This window comes from Morone saxatilis, unplaced genomic scaffold, assembly GCF_004916995.1.
Source record: "Morone saxatilis isolate NCDOM2014 unplaced genomic scaffold, NCSU_SB_2.0 Contig7, whole genome shotgun sequence".
NCBI lineage: Eukaryota > Metazoa > Chordata > Actinopteri > Moronidae > Morone > Morone saxatilis.
Window position 1 is genome coordinate 17330608 of NW_023340246.1, and position 18286 is coordinate 17348893.

Here is an 18286-nt window from a genome sequence, read left to right on the forward strand (position 1 = left end):
GGGCGTCGCTCTGTCTCTCTCTGTCCCTCTCTGTCCATTACCTCGGGGAAGGAAAAGCAACATTTAATGACCCCCACATAAACAGTGACTGTTGGATCTAAACAAGTGCCGTCACTCGACAAGCTTCTCTCTCACTTGTCTCTCATTTCTCGTTCAGTTATCATCTTTTTACGGGTTGCCTCCATCTGACACACCCAGCGTAGCATCTGCACTCCATCTGTTTGCTCAGCTACTTGGTTCTTTCTCAATCTTTCACACATACACACACATGCACTTTGCGTTTCTCACTAATTCACTGGATTGTTTTTGCTGTTTTCTAGTTTCTGTGGCAACTTTTTTGAACGGTGAAGCAGTTTATCTTTGATTTTTATTGCGGCTTTGTTTGCGGCTGTTTTATTGTTGCCACCCTCATGCTCGCTTCCTTTCCTTCCATTATTTGCTGGATTTTTATGATTCTTTGTTCATAAATTTACCTTTTTCTCCATCTCTCCATTCATCACCAGTCTTTGGAGAATGCGCTTCGCCACCCGGGGGACAACCGCACGCAAATCAGAGAGCTGGGTCAGACGCTGATAGATGGGGGCATATTGGACGAACTCATTAGCGAAAAACTAGAGGCCTTCAATTCCCGTTACGAGCAGCTCAACCACCAGGTCAGGACCTTGTCTTTGTGTGTAAGCAAATGTGGGATGTGCATGTGCGTGTTGGTTTCTGTAGGAAAAAGGCATCAATTATGTGTTTTATTTGGATTTCCTATGCGTTGTATTTTACTTTAGGAATTTGAATTTGATTATATTCCTTGCAAATATAATTGTCATTTTCCCCAAACATATCCATGGGCTGTCGTCAGTTAATGTATTAACAATTATATTGATAATGATACCACATATATGTTTTATCATATTAAAATTTTAATTTTTACTATGTTACACTATATAAGCACAAAATGTGTTATATTTTGCACTTATTTTTTATTATGACCAACTTGGTGTTCTTTTTTCATTATCACATTATCACATCAAGTAAAATACAACGGAAAAGATTGGTGTTTCTATACATTACATGTTTCTATAGTATAATTGTTAACTGAACATACCAGCAGTTACATTTAGTCTTTTCCATCAACAGTTTTAGGACATGAACTTCCCCTTAGTTACTTTTATCTGGAATATCAGAACATTGACATCCTTGACTGTGAAATATTTAAACCCATGGCTTGATGTCCTCTAGGCGGTGAACAGGCAGATCAGCCTTGAGCAACAGCTGCAGACCCTGAAGGAGAACGAACAGGCGCTCCAAACACTGCAGGAGTCTCTGAGCCAGCTGGACCACACACTCACCTCCTACCTCACTGACCGCATCGACGCCTTCCAGCTCCCGCAGGAGGCACAGGTACAGCACACATGTGCACAACACGCACCATCACGCCCAGAGGAGTTAATAGACAAGATGTGACACCTAAATTTGATGGATGTTACTACACGCAGTATCCTTTTACTTGTCTGAAGGTCGTCACTTTACCTAAAGGCTCATGGAACGGTAGTGAAATATTACATGTAACATTCCAAAAAGACCCCGAATAAATGCATAAGCACAGTAGGTGTAATCTGATCCGTCTGTACATACAGTATATTCATGATGCTTGTGTTAATTCCCCCTTTTCCTTTAGACCATTGGGGCAGAGATCGCAGCCCACGAGTTGACAGTGGAGGAGATGAGGAGGAGGAACGTGGCCAACTTGCCCCCCCCCACCTCTGATGGCAAAGTAGCTCGAGGTGGGACCATGCTGGACCAGCTACAGGTAACACTGACTCCTACTGGAGAACATCAGGAACTGCAGTAAACTAATGTTAGACTAGCACACTGATCTTTCTTCTGTAAAGCATTACTAAGAGGTGTCAGACTCATTTTACTGATGGATGGCAGTTTTTTTCATACTTAATGAAGGTTTCTTATCTAGATGTTTAGCAGTTTCTGAAATCCAAGATTCTCCTGAAACACATCTTATTCTTAAATTACCGTTATGTTGTTTGGACATTGTTTTTTGCGTTCAAAACAGTGGGGAAAAAATACCAAATCATGGCAGCATGGTAAGAGAAATGTGTGTGTGTGTATTTGTGTTGTGAAACAGACTGCTAACTTTACAAATCTCTTCCTTCACTCCCTGCAGAGGAAGCTGAGGGAGATCTCCACAAAGTACCAGCTGTTCCAGAAGCCAGCTAACTTTGAGCAGCGCATGTTGGACTGTAAGAGGGTCTTGGATGGTGCCAAGGCTGAGCTGCACATTCTGGATGTTGGGGATGTGGACCCGGAAAAAATCCAATCTCATCTCAGTGGTTGCATGGTGAGTGGTACAACTTTTTTCAGTTTCTCAGCACAAATGGTTTATTTGTTGCTGGTTGCATGAATTGTTCTGTGTGCACATTACAAATGTTCAACCAGGTATACAATTATTTAAGCATATATAAATAAAATAGCCTAATTACATTTTTATGCAGACTCAAACACAAAAAGTATATCTCACACTCACCCATAGGCTAATTTTCTTTTCCTTTTTTGTTTTTTAGAAACTATACAAGTTGCTAAGTGAAGTGAAGCTGGAGGTGGAGACAGTGATAAAGACTGGTCGACAGATTGTTCAGAAACAGCAGACGGAGAACCCCAAGGCCATGGATGAACAGCTCACTGCTCTCAAACTACTCTACAATGACCTGGGGGCACAGGTAACTTATTTTTTGGGAACTTTTAAAGGAAATTAATTATCCTTGGTCTATATAACGCAGCTTGTGTTGGATTATAGGTTCTATTCAATAGCTCCTAGGCCATTTTAAAATGCCTTAATGTTCCTTCTTTTTACAGGTTACGGAGGGCAAGCAGGACCTGGAAAAGGCTTTGTCTCTGTCTCAAAAGTTCCAGAAGGAGAGCGCCGCCCTGCAGGAGTGGCTGACCACCAATGAGGCTCAGCTCCAGCAGAAGAACAGCTGTGGAGACATGCCTGCTGACATTGATGCTGAGATTGCATGGGCTAATGTGAGTAACTGTTACTGTCACTGTAACTGTTTTCAGCAAGTGCAAAGAAGTGCTTCTGCTTCTGACCAGCAGGTGGAGCAGAGAGACAGTAAGATTTTCCTGAAAACACTTCAGCTGTATCAGTCTTATGAAAAGAGGACAGCTGCAGGACTACTGGGAATGCTTCAGTGTTAAAAAGTGTTGATTAAATCCATATCCACCCTTTAAATGGGCACTGTTCTCTTTCTGAGATCCCAATTCAGTGAAAAGGACTGAAACTTTTATATATTCTCACACAATGAACCAACCCACTCTATGACCCCTTGACACAAAAGACTCAGCAACAGTATTAAATTTGAAACAGTATGAATTTTAAATGAGTCACAGGCTCACACTAAGTCTTCAACAGCACTACAGTATATAAAGGTTAGGGTTAGGTTTGGTAAATGTATACTTACTTTTTAAGTTTTAAAATGTATATACAGTTGAATATATATTGACTTCATTTTGGAATGTAAATGAATATTATTTTTGGTTTATATTGTCTGTAATTAATGCGTTATTTTAGTGTGCATGCACTGTACAGTCCTAACAACATCTAGGTGATATGGCAATAAATTATTGACACATGGAGGACATCACATGTTTAATATACTGTATATTACACTGCATATGTGTGTGTGTGTGTCTCCACCAGGGCCTGCTTAAAGAATCAGAGCGTCGTAAGGTGGAGCTGTCCAGCCTCATGGAGACCAGCGCTGGTCTGCAGACTCTGGTGGAGGGCAGCGAGGCTCAGCTGGAAGACAAACTCTGTGGCCTCAATGAAGCTTGGGGCCGTGTCCGCACCTGGACAGAGGACTGGCTCAGTGCTGTGCTGGTGAGTGCAAATATTTGATACAGGAAGGCTTAATAAATAAAGGGTTGCTGTGTTGTTTATTTAATGTTCTCTGAGTAAGTAGATTCTCCCACCTGCTTTAAAATTTTAGTTATTTGCTTAAACAAGACTTTTACTTGTCATCATTTGCAAAGGAACAAAGGTGAATAAATTGATTTTATGTCTTAGTTGTGCCTTTTAGCATGCAGTTTTTCTGGGTAATAAGATTTATTTCAATTATTGCTGTATGCTTTTATAAGACATATCAAATACGATGGAATAATTTAAGCACTCATAGAGAGAAATTGAAATTCTAAAAATGTCATTGAATTTGAAAGTTGTTTTTCTCAACCTTGGAACGATAAAAAAAGCATTACAAGGTTTTGTCTTTGAACGTTTTACAACCCAAATAAAACTGGCTGTGTAAGTCAAGTGATTGCAGTAGCTAGACAAATGGATAAACTTCAAATCAAGAACATAACAAGGACATGCAAATCACCTCCTCATTTACATTTTGAACAAAAGACTAAGAAGTGTTCTTGTAATTGTGCACTGCAGCAAGTCATGTAAAGGTTATGGAAAACTCAAAACTCAGAGAATCATAAAAAGTATTTGTTTTAGATGAAGTAGAAAATAGGGAAAAACACAGGAGGGCCTTTTTTTAAAAATAATTAATTAAAAAAAAAATTCATGTTTTTCCTAATGGGAAAACACTGAGCCTTTGTTTTCTGTTGTATGCGTGCAGAGTCACCAGAATGAAGTGGAAATCTTTGATGAGAACTTGGCTCACATCAGCACCTGGCTCTACCAGACCCAAATCCACCTGGACGAGGCTGAGCGGCTCGCCCCGGCAGAGAGGGAAAAGGTGGTCAAGGTAAGGCAGAGGTAGTTGTTACATTGTGAGAGAAAACATCAGTATGAATAAAGTGAGAATGGCCCTAAGGTGCAGATGGAATATAAGGGGTAGTTAAAACTTTTTTCATATTATCATTATAAAGTTATTAGTGTATACTGACTTTCAGTTATTCTGAAAATATGTAAGAATTGGCAGAGCTTATACCATGAGATGCCTAGAAGTATCTAATAGTAGTTTAAATTCACTTTATGGAAATCACTGCGTCTGGCAAGGAAATGCATTCCGCTAGAATCCATCAGGGAAATTTCCTCCTGTTACCTTGTGGTATAGAGCAATTTGAATGCTAAATGTCCACTGTTGCAGCAGAAACTTTTTATGCTTGGTTAAGTTGATAACTTTAAAGAAGCACACATTTTTGGACACTAGTTGGACTTTTTTTTTGCCTGGTTCTTAATAATAATTACCCAACCTCCCCATGCATCACCAAATGGAGTAAGAAAAGAGTGAGAGTTAGTTGGCGTTGGGACAAGGGAGAGGTTTGTTGAAGTATTGGACATAAGGAGGCTAAATGAGGAAAGAAAAGAAGTTTAGCCTTTTTATGGTAGTGTCAAATAATTTATCTTGAAGTTATATTCAATTCTTAACCCTTCCCTTCCTCTTGCCATGACAACTGAAGGTCTCCACTAAATATCAGCTGGTGCCGGGGCCTGCTAACCTTGATCAGTACATGCTGTTATGTCTGCTAAGCTTTGTGGTCTGAAGCAAGGCTGCACTGCCATCCAGTCTGTGAGAGCACGACTGATAGCATAAACCGATATATTAATAGCTTATCGGCTACTCTGTGGTCTGTCCTCAGCGCATGCTGGAGGAGCTGGAGGACATCAGTCTGCGCGTGGACAACGTGAAGGACCAGGCCATCATCCTGATGACCAGCAGGGGGCCTGCATGCAGAGATGTGGTGGAGCCCAAACTGGCTGAGCTCAACTGCAACTTCGACAAAGTCTCCCAACACATCAAAACTGCCCAGGTACAAAAGCACAAATTGTATGTAAACAACTGCATTACACACGTCAACATTCATTATCATCTTCATTAATGAAGATTATGTGTTGAAACAAATGTATATCATGTGGTGTAGTCTGTACAGTCACTACATCTGTTTGTTGTCTTTTGGCCTTTAGATGATGACCAGTCTGGAGTCGGGTGGTGTTGACTTGAACCAGCACACAACTCAGCAGGTACAAGAAACAGTAGAACAAACTGTGAGGACAATTAAATCACATCTTGATGCAAAATCAGTTCACCAGCAACTACTTTACCAGTGACAAAGCACATAATTTTATCCAAACTACATTATAATAGATATCAAGAGAAGATACTACAAGGCTCTATTTGGAGTCAGTGTATTATCACAGCTGAACACTCTCTTTGAGCTTGCAGTCAGATAATACAATTTATTTTGACCTGAGGTGTGTTTTTGTTCTTTCTCATCAGGTCGTTCACAAGCAGGAGATCCGAGCGGAGAGTCAGAGTCGTCCTACTGAGGCTCTGGTCAGTGAGGTGAAGGACCTTCAGGCAGAGCTCCAGGAGACACTGAGGTCTCTGCAGCAGCAGCAGCAACATCTGGATCCAGCACATCTCCTGGATGATGACAAGGTCACCTTTCAATTTCTTTCATTTTTAGCATTTTCATTTAATTTCTAAAACTTTTAAAGAAACACTACTCACAATGGTGATTAGGACTGACCCTGAAAACTCGATCATTCAAATCATCAGTCATCAGACATCGAGTCGACTTGAATTTTCTGTCAGTGAAGTTGGATAAGCCTCTTTTAAACCAGACGGTGGTACAACCTCCTCTACTGCCGTCCGCTGTGAATAACCCTTTGGCTGACTACGCTGTGAGTAGCCTGGGAGGAGAGGTGTGAGGAGATTTTACAACTGAACTATATGCAGGATGCACACTCTCACTCTGTCTGTGTGGAAATCTAATGCTTTCACATCACAGATGACAAAGAAAGGCATAAAAACACGAGGTAGGCTAAAACATGAGACTCATGTAGCTGCATTTCACTGCAGGAGCTGCTGATATAGGAGTTTAGTGTGGCACTGAAGTGGAAAAAAACAAATCGTCGAATTTTCGTATTAAACAGCCGAATCTGATTAGACTGACAAAATTCTCAGTCAGGTACAGCCCAATGGTGATTGATAATTATAGCAATATTATGAGATATGAATACACAGAGAAGGTATGAGCAGCAAAGTAGGAATTGCTTTGTTAAAGTAGAGCCCGAAATGTTGGATTGCAGATTGCAGATGGGGAAATAGGCACACCACTGTCCTTTGTTTGGTTTCCATTAAGGTTAGCCATTTCTAGCAATTTTCCAAAAAATATTAAAAACCCACACAGAAAATTGCCCCATGTTGCCCATTATTCTCTAGTTTCATGAGATTTTTATGCCCGGCCACAGGCTATATAAAGCTGCCACCTGATAAGACAAGCTTTGATTTGGCATTTCAAGGCCTAACAAGTCTGGAATTCAAGCTGTGTTATCAAGGTTTGTGACGCTAAAAACACTGCCTGAACAAACCTGACCAGTCCAAAGCCAAGGTCAGGCTGCCTGTAAGGAAGTTTTAAACAGTTTTTCTCTGAGAAGTGTCTACAGCGTTTCCACTCTCAGCAACTTGTTGCTTGTTTAGCAAAAGAGCAACTTCCAGCTTATGTCGGTTCCTGGTGTAAGCTGTTATTTTTCTTTGCCAACTGAAGTGGTCTCTTCGTTTAACCCATCTGTCTCTGCTCCAGATGGATGAGGAGAAAGCCAGCGTGGAAGACTTGCTTAGAAGAGGAGAAGAACTGCTGCAGCAAACTTCAGACGAGGGCCAGAGGGAGGAGTTGAGACTTATGCTGCTCCGACTGCAGAGCCAATACTCTGCTCACAGGGTGAGATGCATCAAAAAATATGTTGTGTCTTCGTTTTAGGCTTATGTGGGATTTTTTTGTTTTAATCTAAGAAAACATATCTACCTGTCATGGTGTGTTTGCCTGTGCACTGCTAAAGTCCGGTCAATGCGTGTGTGTTTGCCTGCTTTAGGAGTTAAGGGTGCTAAGAATCAGGCAGGTTGAAGTCTCTGTGGAGTCGTCGTCTTCTCACACCTTCATAGAGCAGACGAGAGAGTTTTCTGTTGAGGTGAGGGATTCACACATGCATAAGCACTTTCTGTACACATAAACTAGGATGTCACTGTAAGTTCTTCATGTATTGCCTGTAGTGTTAGTTTAGCACAGTGTGACATGCTGTATTATCATGTGGCACAATAGGTGTTAGTATAGTTTTACTCTCTCACTTTTTTGACCCTGTGTTCTCCTCCTGCTCCCGTGTGGTATAGGAAATGTCTTCAGTGGAGCGTAGCAGTGCTCCTTCACTGAGTCCCTCCGACTACCTGCTGGACATCAACAAAGTGCTCCTCGCCATGGCTGACAACGAGTTGCTTCTGAACTCCTCTGAGCTCAGCGGGGGGCTCTACGAAGACTTTTCTAGCCAGGAGGACACACTGAGGGTGGGTCATCACTCATATACCCAACCTGCTAAGTTAAAAATCGTTTTAACTTAATAAATTGTAAACATGTCACAGAAATGATGTGTAGTATTGCTCTGTATTTGCTTTTGTATAGCAGTTTTATAAAGTTAAACAAGAAAATGGCAGAAAATTGAAAGTTAACGAACATTTGTTTGTAGTCAAAATAGAAGAAATTATTTGAAACACTAATTCTGCGCCTTAGGGAAGCCTTCCCAAAGCAAAGTGTTCCACATCCAAGGCCTTAAATCTGGAGTTAAAATTGATAAAAAGCGTTTTTTCTTTAAGAGTTTAAGGTCTTATTCAGCACCATAAAGGATTAAGCTCAAGAAGACCGAGGGTCAAATCTGACCTTTCTTTTTGAAGTGATCAGCAAAATAATAAAGTCAGTATGTGATTTTATTCTCTTTGCGCCAATTAATTACTTGCTGTGTGAACCTTTGAGCCGCTTTTTAATTTCCTCATCTCCCCCTCCCTCTTGCCGTCCCTTTTACTTCATCTTGCATTTTTCTTTTTATAGAATATCAAAGAGAATCTAGAGCGTCTCAGTGAGCACGTCACAGGGATCCATGAGCGGCAGCCCGATGCCATTCAGGATGCTTCGCCTGCTGAGGTTGCCCAGATCGGAGACGCCCTCACGCAGCTCAACGCCGAGTGGGACCGCCTCAACCGCATGTACAACCACCGCAAGGGGTGCGTGCACCAACTTCACACACACAGATTACACTGTACATACGCTCATTTACTATAAGTAAGGAGTTGAATAAGTGATTCACAGAAAATGTTGTAACAATGGAGCGAAGGGACCACTGCTATTTTCAGATGTGTATGTGTCAGGATGTGTGGTCAAAGTTGCAGGGACATTAAATGCCAGCTGTCTGCTAGTCGGGAGACAGCAGGAGCAGATAAAGAGATAGACCAGGGCTCACAATCCAGAACCCTACACCCACACAGTGACCTTGATTACTATCACAACAATTCCTTGGGCATAAACAATCTCATGCCTATTCACATATTCACTCACTCACTCATTCACTGACTGACACACACACACACACACACACACGCGTGCACACAGTAGAGGTGACCTTGACTACCATCAGCACAATTCCTTGGGCATAAACAGTCTGCATTTGCTGAGCACAGTGTGTGCACATGCTAGAATAAACTAGTAAGCTAATTTTGAAGATTGCACACAAATGTGGAAGCACTCTGTCTGCAATCACAATAACCTGTGGGCATCATTAAAAATCAAAAGAATGGAGTATATTTTGTAAAATTGCTCATCCAAAGCTAATTTCCTCACCTTGTCTCTCTGATCAGATTTGTTGTGCTCCAAGCGATGCTGTAGGAGGGAATAGCCCTCATGCAGACCATCAATGCAATAAAAGATCTGTTTTTTTTTTTTTTGTATTAGGCATTTCAAGTAATCAGCCTCTCAGTCTATGCGGATTTATTCAATAGCATCTCTGTGAACTTTCCAGTGTTGTCAGAGGTTTCTGATTGTTATGACATTTTCTAGTGTTTAATAGAGGTCAGCTGTGCCGTTTTTTTTTTCTTATCATAAACTGTTGAATTTCCCAGTGGGTGTACTCGATTGTACCGTAAGAGGCCAGAATTCATCCCGCTCTATACTAAGCCCACTCCGCCTTAAACAAGAGCAAAGAAGTAAAGAAAATATTCGTAATAGGTCATTAAGGAGCAATCAAAGCCAGAATGCATTGTTAAATTCAAATCAAGAACTCTACAAAATGAACTGAGCTTTAGGTTTATGAAGAAAAAAGATTCTTAGAAAGATTATGCTGGGTAATTATCTGCATTAGTATCTGTTTCACTTTATAAGGGAAATTGATCTCCACTTGATATTACCTTCCACAGTGTGGAGATTTGCATTTGTGTGTTTGATGTTTAGTCAGACTAAGGAAAATATGTCCTATGCACAATAAGAAAGAAAGAAAACCTAAGTAAAAAAAAAGCACATACAGACCTCACAATTATTAATCAGAGGTACTGTGACACACACACACAGACCAGCTTGCTGCTACTTCTCTTCTGCAGGTGTTGTTTATAGCCCGGCAGAAAGCATTGAATGACAACTACTCAGTGGTGGAAAGTAACTAAATACATGTTTGAAGTATTTGTAGTTAAATTATAAGTTTGCTATTTTTTTGTCCGTCTTAAAACGACAGTCAGGCGCCCATATGAACATCGAAACTGGTTTGCTTGCTGTAATCATTCCTTCTGTCAATACTGGCCAATGAAGGAACCCTTCCTGTTTAACCTTCTGTTGCAGGAGTTTTGACCGTGCCGTAGAGGAGTGGCGGCAGTTCCACTGTGACACCAATGACCTCAGCCAGTGGCTGACTGATATGGAGACGCTGCTGTCCGAGAGCGTTGGCCCTGATGGACAGCTGGACCTGGACTCTGCACAACAACACCAAGAGGTCAGTGGAGGGTGAACGAGCACGTGGAGGTCTGAATATGTGTTCTGTGTAAGTGTGTGTGACTGGCATGTATACTGGAGTATTTCACATGAGTTTTATACGTGCGTTTGGTCACACCACCGCAGAGATGTTTGTAGGACTCATTAAGTACAGAATGTATTGATTTGCATTTTAAAATATTTTATGACTCGTAATAAACACTAATTAGTCAATATCTCATATGTTTACAAGCTCAAAGCAATATTATTACCTTCCCAGGATGCAGTTGTAATATGTTTGAAATAGAAGCAGCTAGATGGTTGGAGATGTTAGACAGGAAATAATTACATTTTGGTCCCCAAGGGAAACAATTGGTGCTATACTGTCCCTAATAAACAAACACATTTGCACATCTAGTTGTTCATTATGCAGAGCGTGTAATGGAGAGAAATAAACTGAGTAGTAAGATGAGAAGGGGCCCCTGATTTTGCTTTGTTTGATTACGAAAGCGGTAATTTCATTTCCAAGGGGAATTTAATTTTCTGAAGCCGCTGCATTATCGCTGACAACCCCATTGCCATTAACACCTTCATAAGTGTGATTTGCAAGGTTTGAGCTGCACTCCATCAGTCTAGCTCTTTTACATGTTTTCACAGTTGCTGAGAATGAGATGAGGGATCAAGTGGATGGGAATTGAGAGATCAATTAGCTGACTCACCCTTTAGCGGACTTTACAATCACTCACCCTACTTTACGATCTGTCTTGGCAAGTTAAATCTCTCTTAGTCGAAGTAGAGATTTGGCTGCTTAAATCTTCATGTGCCACATGCCAATGTGTCAATCAGAGATTTGCTTTGAGAGATGGACTTTAGCAGGAGATTTTGCCCTGAGTGCTTTGGCTTATGTTGTTCGATTGATCCCAGATTTCACCTTTTTTGGTGTGTTTTTCCTCCTTTTCTGTCCCTTGTGCTCTCATTCTTTCATTTACGTATTTTAGGAGCTGGAAGAAGGTCTTGCCAGCCACCAGTCCGTCCTGGCTGTACTGACCCGCACTGGGGAGCAGATAATTGGGCAGCTGTCATCCCCTGACGGGTCCCTGCTTGAGGGAAAGCTTGACACCCTCAGTCAGCGTTGGAGAGCTGTCAAACGCCAGGTCCTTGAGAGACAGCGCAGGTAATGTAACCTCGGAAACACACAGGATGTTATGTCATGTATGGTTTTAAAAGATTAAAGGGAATGTGGTTAATACGACACATATTGCTGTGTCTTAAGCATATAATATTTGGGTTTACAGTAAAATGTAGCACAGAGGATAGTGCTCCTGCTCCATCACTGACAGTCTTAGTTTCTTTATCAGTGTTTGGCAGGTTAACATTATCAGTGTGGTCAATCAGTCTATAACAGTAATTTAAATGTAAATTTAGGCCTGCAACCCCTAGGAAATGGAGATCCTAATCTGAGTACATTATGTATGTGTTTGTGTTTGTGTGCAGGCTGGCTGGAGGAGACTCGGCCCTGTCAGACCTGGTGAGGAGACGCGAGGAGCTGGCTATATGGCTGGAGCAGGCAGAAAACGCTGTCAGCTCCTTACCCGTCACTGCCTCTGACAAAAACCTCAAAGAACTCAAGGTACAGCAAGGCTCAAAACATGCTCAAGTTAGTGCGATCCATGGGAGTGCAGAGATTTCTATTTCTGCTCTAGAACTTGGTAGATTCAGTTGTATTTATGGTCAGCTCCAACTGTGTTGTATTTTCCTTTGTTGTTTTTTCCCTGTTTGCTTCCAAGTTGCTCTCTGTATCTCAATCACAAGGAAAACCTGTCAAATCCAGCAAACTTACAAAAAGAGAACCTAACTCTCACTTCTTTTATTTTGAACAATGGAGAGGAAACACAATCACTGTGTTTTCTGTTTTCATTCCTTCCTCATTCCTTCCTGACAACCACCTCGGACTTTTCCTCTGTGCAGACAAATTGTGAAAGAAGTACAATGAATGATGTTCATTACATATGGCTGTATGGAATAATTCTGTGTTCTGCTGCTGACCTTCATAGTATTACTTCTTGATTTCCCTTTACAGATTGTACTTTCATTTGTTTTTACACCATTAAATAGATCCATCTTTGTGAAAATTTGCTTGCAGGCCATTGCAGAGGAAATGGATGCACAAAATGAACGTCTCGGATGGATTAACAAACACGCCCCTCAAATCCTGGCCAGTCAGAGTGTGAGCCCTCAGAGCAGAGACCAGCACGTTGGCAAACTCAGAGCCATCAACCTCAACTGGAGCAAGGTGAGAGTCCACATCCGAGCACATATTTACCGTGTTTTACAACATCTCGTGCCCTCCTTGTTTTCCTCATCTTCCTCATCTGCTCTTTGACTCCTTCTCTGCTGTCCCTCCTCCTTCCTCCCTCTTTGTTCTACTAATTTCATACACCTACGTTCCTCTGCAGGTGACCCATGAGTTGTTGGACAAAGTGGGGGAGGTGGAGGCCAACCTGCAAAGTCACGCCCAGTTCCAGGACAGGATGAACAGACTCACTGACTGGGTCGTCGTCACGCACCAGACGATCATGACTAGAGGCTTGAGCCCGGGCCAAGCACAGGTAGATTGTCTTAAAACGTCACAAAAACCAACACGCCTAACCCCACTGAAAATGTTTTCACAGACACAAATAAGGTGCTTAAAATGGGTTCTTACCTGTTGCAGGCTCTGGAGGCCTCCATGAAGGACAGGAAAAGGGACCTGGAGGACCTTTTGGCTCATTCTATAGAGCTACAGAGACGTCAGCAGCTATTGCCTCAGGAAAAGGTCCCAGTTTCCATAGTAATATGATTTAATAAAGAAATACTACTAATAGTAGCATATAATTATACTTTTGCACCGTTAAAGCGCCTCAACCCCTATTGGTTAATTTTATTTCCTACAATTTATCGAAGTTTAATTGGCCGTTTAATTAAAAGCTGAATACACTTTTTCCTGTTGCTAATATTTTGTACTCAGTCATTAATTATATGTATGTTCCATGTGTATAGATTAAGGTAGAGCAGCTGGCAGGTGATTGGAAAGCTCTGGATGGTCGATTGAGGGAATCTCTCCAGCCACCCGTCTCTCCATGGACACAGCACCAACATGTCGTCCAGCACCAGCAGCTTGGTAAGTATATCTAGGAATGCGTTTATTATTATTTATAATACATCAACGGTGTGGGAATGAAAAGTCTCGGCCCCAATGAAGCATTAAGCCTTTAATGAGATGGAGAAAATTAGATATTGGATCATTAACAGGAAACGACAAACATAGAAATATGGACTTGTTTTAGAGGTAATAAGTTCTCAGGTGGCAGATTTGTCATTCCTTATTGGCTTGCGAAAATGCGTGATGAAATAACAAATAAGAGATGAACTACCAAGTCCTGGTTGTGTAACACTAAAACAAGCCCCTATGCCCCATTCATCATAATTTAGTGTGATGCCACTATCCTCTGAGAGCAATTTGACAGCACCTCCTCCCTCATTTTAACATCTTTAATGTTCATAGCATCATTTCCTCTTAAAGAAGCCCTATATGTCAACATTACTTGCCTTGAGTTCCCTGCATTTTTTCGCCCTGGCTCCAGTGTCTGCGGTCCCCTCAGCCGTGCAGATGGCCAGCCTGGTGAGCGAGGACCCCCACCACCAAACCCCGCACACACCAGACACCGTGGCGCCCACCGACCTCAACGAGACAGCCACCGAACTGGCAGACTGGCTTCTCCTCATCACACAGATGCTAAAGTCAAATATTGTCACTGTGGGGGACACAGAGGAGATCAGGACCACTATGGGACGTCTTCAGGTGAGAAATGGGGAGCAGATGGGATAGACGGGAGAAAAGTTGTGGATATTTTTTTAATACACTGTCTAAATGTCTCTGTGTGTATTTGTGCTTCGTCCTGGCAGGTGACGAAGAGTGATCTGGAACAGCGTCACCCCCAGCTAGAGGACATTTTCACCCTGGCACAGAACATCAAAAACAAGACCTCTAATCTGGATGTTCGCACATCCATTACTGAGAAACGTATGTAGAAAGCAGGATGATTACACTAGAAAGCCACTGAAAAATCAATTTTTGTAGATTTATTCTAATTTTGGAAATTTTTATTTGTAATTGGTTGGATTTTATCTACCAGCATTTGTATTTATGGCCATCATCACTTAACAATGTCGTATCGTATCACCATTATTCTGTTTGTTCTCTTCCTGTTGAATGTGCATCTGTCTGTAGTGGAGAGGGTACGCAGCCAGTGGGACAGCACTCAGCATGGTGTCGAGGCAAGACTCCAGCAACTGGACAACATGATTGGCCACAGCAACCAGTGGGAGGAGCAGAGGAAGGAGGTGAAAGCTCTTATTGGGCACAACGAAGGACGTTTCCACAACCTTCTTCAGCAGTCCAGAGATCCCATGACTAAACAGCTTGCTGACAACAAGGTTAGGGAAAAGTTTCACTGCTAAACTTTCTCTCTGTCTCCTCTGGGTGTCTTATGCTCGTCCTTCCTCAGGTCATATACTGTGATTCTGGATCCTTGTCATTACGGTAGACTAGAAATGTACTCCAGGGAATTTGTCGGCTCACTTTCCTAATAGAGAGAAAAATCTTAGACCAAACCAAACTTTACTTTATAAAGTATTAGAGGTCCTTTATACAGCTGTATAAGCCCGTACAAGGTAGGAATGAATAAATCACCTCTCTGCAGTATCACTTTGAACCTTAATAACATTCGTAAACCCACATCATCCATCATTTTAATTTGAGATGATGACTTGGCCGAGAGTTTTCTGGGAACAAATTCTGCCTCCTGAGTTCGTCTGACACACTACAAGAACCAAACACTAGAGGGCAACTGAGTTTAAGAATCAGAGCACACAGTTATCTGCTCCTGGTTTGTGTGGTCTTGTAATGATGAGTAATTGTCCATTTAAAATAGTGAAGTGGACCTTTTTGTTATAAGAACAGGAACCTGGGGGTCATATATGGATGACTTATTTGCTAATGCTGAATTTAAAATAATAATCTGGCCTCATGAATAACAGTTGGGGTCCTATGTAACCTGCTTGATTAAGTAGAGGTTAAAATAACAATGTCAGATGGCTGAGCTGTAGAATGACAGATTTCTTTTGTGTTTTTAGTGCTGAAGTTTAATTCAATTTTCATTAAGTTTGCATAATAGGTCATTAATATTCTTGCCTAGAAGTTTGTCTAACAAAAGTAGACACCAAGCCATAACAATACATAGACAATACATAGTGCATGCAAATAAATACTATTTAAAAAAAGTAGTGCCAACAGGGCCCCCCTACAGTGACACATAAGGGTTGTCACATCTGTCACATTTTCAGTGTCACACTGATCCTAATGCCTTTGTGTTGATTGTTTTACAGGCGTTCCTCCAAGACCTGGGTCGAGGCCAAGCTACAGTCACGGCCTTCAATGAGCTGTCCAATCATCTTTTGCAGGAGTATTCTACCGATGACACCAGGAGAATCAAAGAGGTCACAGATAAACACAACGCTGCCTGGAACAGCATCAACAATAGGTGTTTACCTGTACATACCGTTTGTGTCACATGAGGGGCTGATATTGCCGCCAGTATTGTATCACGCGCTAACTGCCGCAGTTGTTAAACTCACAAATGTTTTGCATGTATAGTCACGTATTTGACTCATTGTCAATTGATTGACAGGGCGGGTGACCGACACGCCCAGCTGGACAGTGAACTGAAGGGCCTGCAGATGTCTCTCAGGGAGCTGGAGTCCTTCCTCAAATGGCTCCAGGAGGCAGAGACTACGGTCAACGTTCTGGCTGACGCCTCCCAGAGGGAAGACCTGTCGCAGGACTCCGCCCATGTGAAGGAGCTGAGGCAACAACTGGAGGTAGGGCTGAAGAGATACACTGTGTGTGTGTGTGTGTATGTAATCTATGCACAGGTGCTAGCCTATTATCTCGGTGTCATCCCTCATTAACGCATCCTTCACCAATGGAACTGAGGCAGGGGTGTATGTGGGTGCATCCGTGTGTAAGCTGCTGGTTTTAAAGTGTGTAAATGAGAGGGCACACAAAGGGCGCATGAGTGCTTGTATGCATTGAGTGAGGCTCATTGATCCTCTTGTCCTATGCTGCTTAGGAATTCTGTGTGAGTGAGAGTGTGTGTGTGTGTGTGTGTGTGTGTGTGCTTCTTCTCACTAGCTTGTCATTTACCCAGACCTTCCCTCAGGGATCTGTTGACACACATCATCTTATGCTTTATGTAACATTTGAATCCCAAACTTCACCTCACCCTTTCAGCATATAAAATGGGCACTAATCTTCTTTTTTTACATCCTAGTGAAGTTTAAAGATCTTTTTTTAAAATGCTGAGCCTGTCGGTCTTGTCCTCATCTCTTTTGGATTATACATTAAGTGGCCTTCATTCGCACAACCTCCTGTTTTTCAGCCACGGTCGGTGATTTGATGTATGTATGTGTATCCAAGTTTCCTATTGCTCTTCTGATGACCTCCTTGTCCCTGTGAAAATGCTGCAATGTTGTACATCTTTCAGAACCAAAAGCTTAAGTCCAATAATAACATTCTGGTTTTGTCGTCTTGAATGCTACAGTATCACTCTCATTTCCAGTGTCCAATTATTTTAAAACAGGCCAAGCTTATAGAGAAAAATGACACTGAGTCACTGCATGAATGGCCACAGAGATTTCTTAAGATTAATTTACTTGGTTTTGAAGCTCTTTGTGGAGGCCTGGCTGGATTTGGTCTTGGTCATACAATTCAGATTGTTGAGCATAAATGGATATTATTTGCAATGATCTGTATTTGTTGTATTGAACATAATCAATCATTATAAACTCTTTCAAAACTTCATAGGACACTTATACTGTATACTATTGGATTTTACTCCTAAAAAGTCTGTCAAAGTCATCTCAAAGGTTAAGTGTGTGATAAATGTTATAAAACAGTAACTGAGTAACTGAAATTTAAGTGAAGTATCAGTCAAAGGCTAATATATCGAGAAATACTGGCACACAGACATGAGTGCATCTTTCTGAAATGGTCATCGCCCACTGTCTTTAATTTTATCCTCTTTTTTTCACTTTAATTTCCATCTCTCTGTCTCAGTTGGAGTCAAGATTGATGAATAGCACTCATGTCTAGAAAGTAGGGTAATGAAATTTTGAGCCTTAGAGGATGTGTGTTGACATAAAGGGTTGTCTTCCTAACTCTTTTATTAACTCACAATGACTGTGCTGTCACTGTTGAGTGTGGGGTCACTTCACTCATAGTTTTTGGCCACCAGCCATTGTCATTCTGACTGCTGTTTTCATATTAAGACCACAGTTGGTGAGTGGTGAGGAGCAGTGACAAATAAAAATGTCACACATTAACCAACATTTCCTGAAACCGCAGAGGCTGAATTGATTATGAACAAAACTCAGCTGAGGTGCTGGCACATGTTGCACTGATCATAGATTTGCCATCTTTACTAAACGTTAAAAAGAAATTGTGGTGGTG

General features: G+C 41.6%; 1 protein-coding gene across 4 annotated transcripts in view; it reads left to right on the top strand.

Moving 5' to 3' along the window:
- The window catches only part of utrn (utrophin), a 144843-nt gene that overhangs the window by 17904 nt on the left and 108653 nt on the right, over positions 1-18286 (top strand). For all 4 annotated transcript variants that reach the window (XM_035678305.1, XM_035678308.1, XM_035678307.1 and 1 more), the window contains exons 21-47: positions 504-653; positions 1231-1392; positions 1670-1801; positions 2171-2344; positions 2568-2723; positions 2860-3030; positions 3707-3886; positions 4629-4757; positions 5596-5766; positions 5921-5977; positions 6234-6395; positions 7543-7680; positions 7832-7927; positions 8127-8297; positions 8836-9008; positions 10609-10759; positions 11736-11911; positions 12232-12367; positions 12881-13030; positions 13194-13346; positions 13451-13552; positions 13777-13897; positions 14361-14578; positions 14683-14800; positions 15008-15213; positions 16165-16319; positions 16467-16656. In XM_035678305.1, the coding sequence (XP_035534198.1) occupies positions 504-653; positions 1231-1392; positions 1670-1801; positions 2171-2344; positions 2568-2723; positions 2860-3030; positions 3707-3886; positions 4629-4757; positions 5596-5766; positions 5921-5977; positions 6234-6395; positions 7543-7680; positions 7832-7927; positions 8127-8297; positions 8836-9008; positions 10609-10759; positions 11736-11911; positions 12232-12367; positions 12881-13030; positions 13194-13346; positions 13451-13552; positions 13777-13897; positions 14361-14578; positions 14683-14800; positions 15008-15213; positions 16165-16319; positions 16467-16656 (4098 nt within the window). The remainder of the gene's footprint in view (positions 1-503; positions 654-1230; positions 1393-1669; positions 1802-2170; positions 2345-2567; positions 2724-2859; positions 3031-3706; positions 3887-4628; positions 4758-5595; positions 5767-5920; positions 5978-6233; positions 6396-7542; positions 7681-7831; positions 7928-8126; positions 8298-8835; positions 9009-10608; positions 10760-11735; positions 11912-12231; positions 12368-12880; positions 13031-13193; positions 13347-13450; positions 13553-13776; positions 13898-14360; positions 14579-14682; positions 14801-15007; positions 15214-16164; positions 16320-16466; positions 16657-18286) is intronic.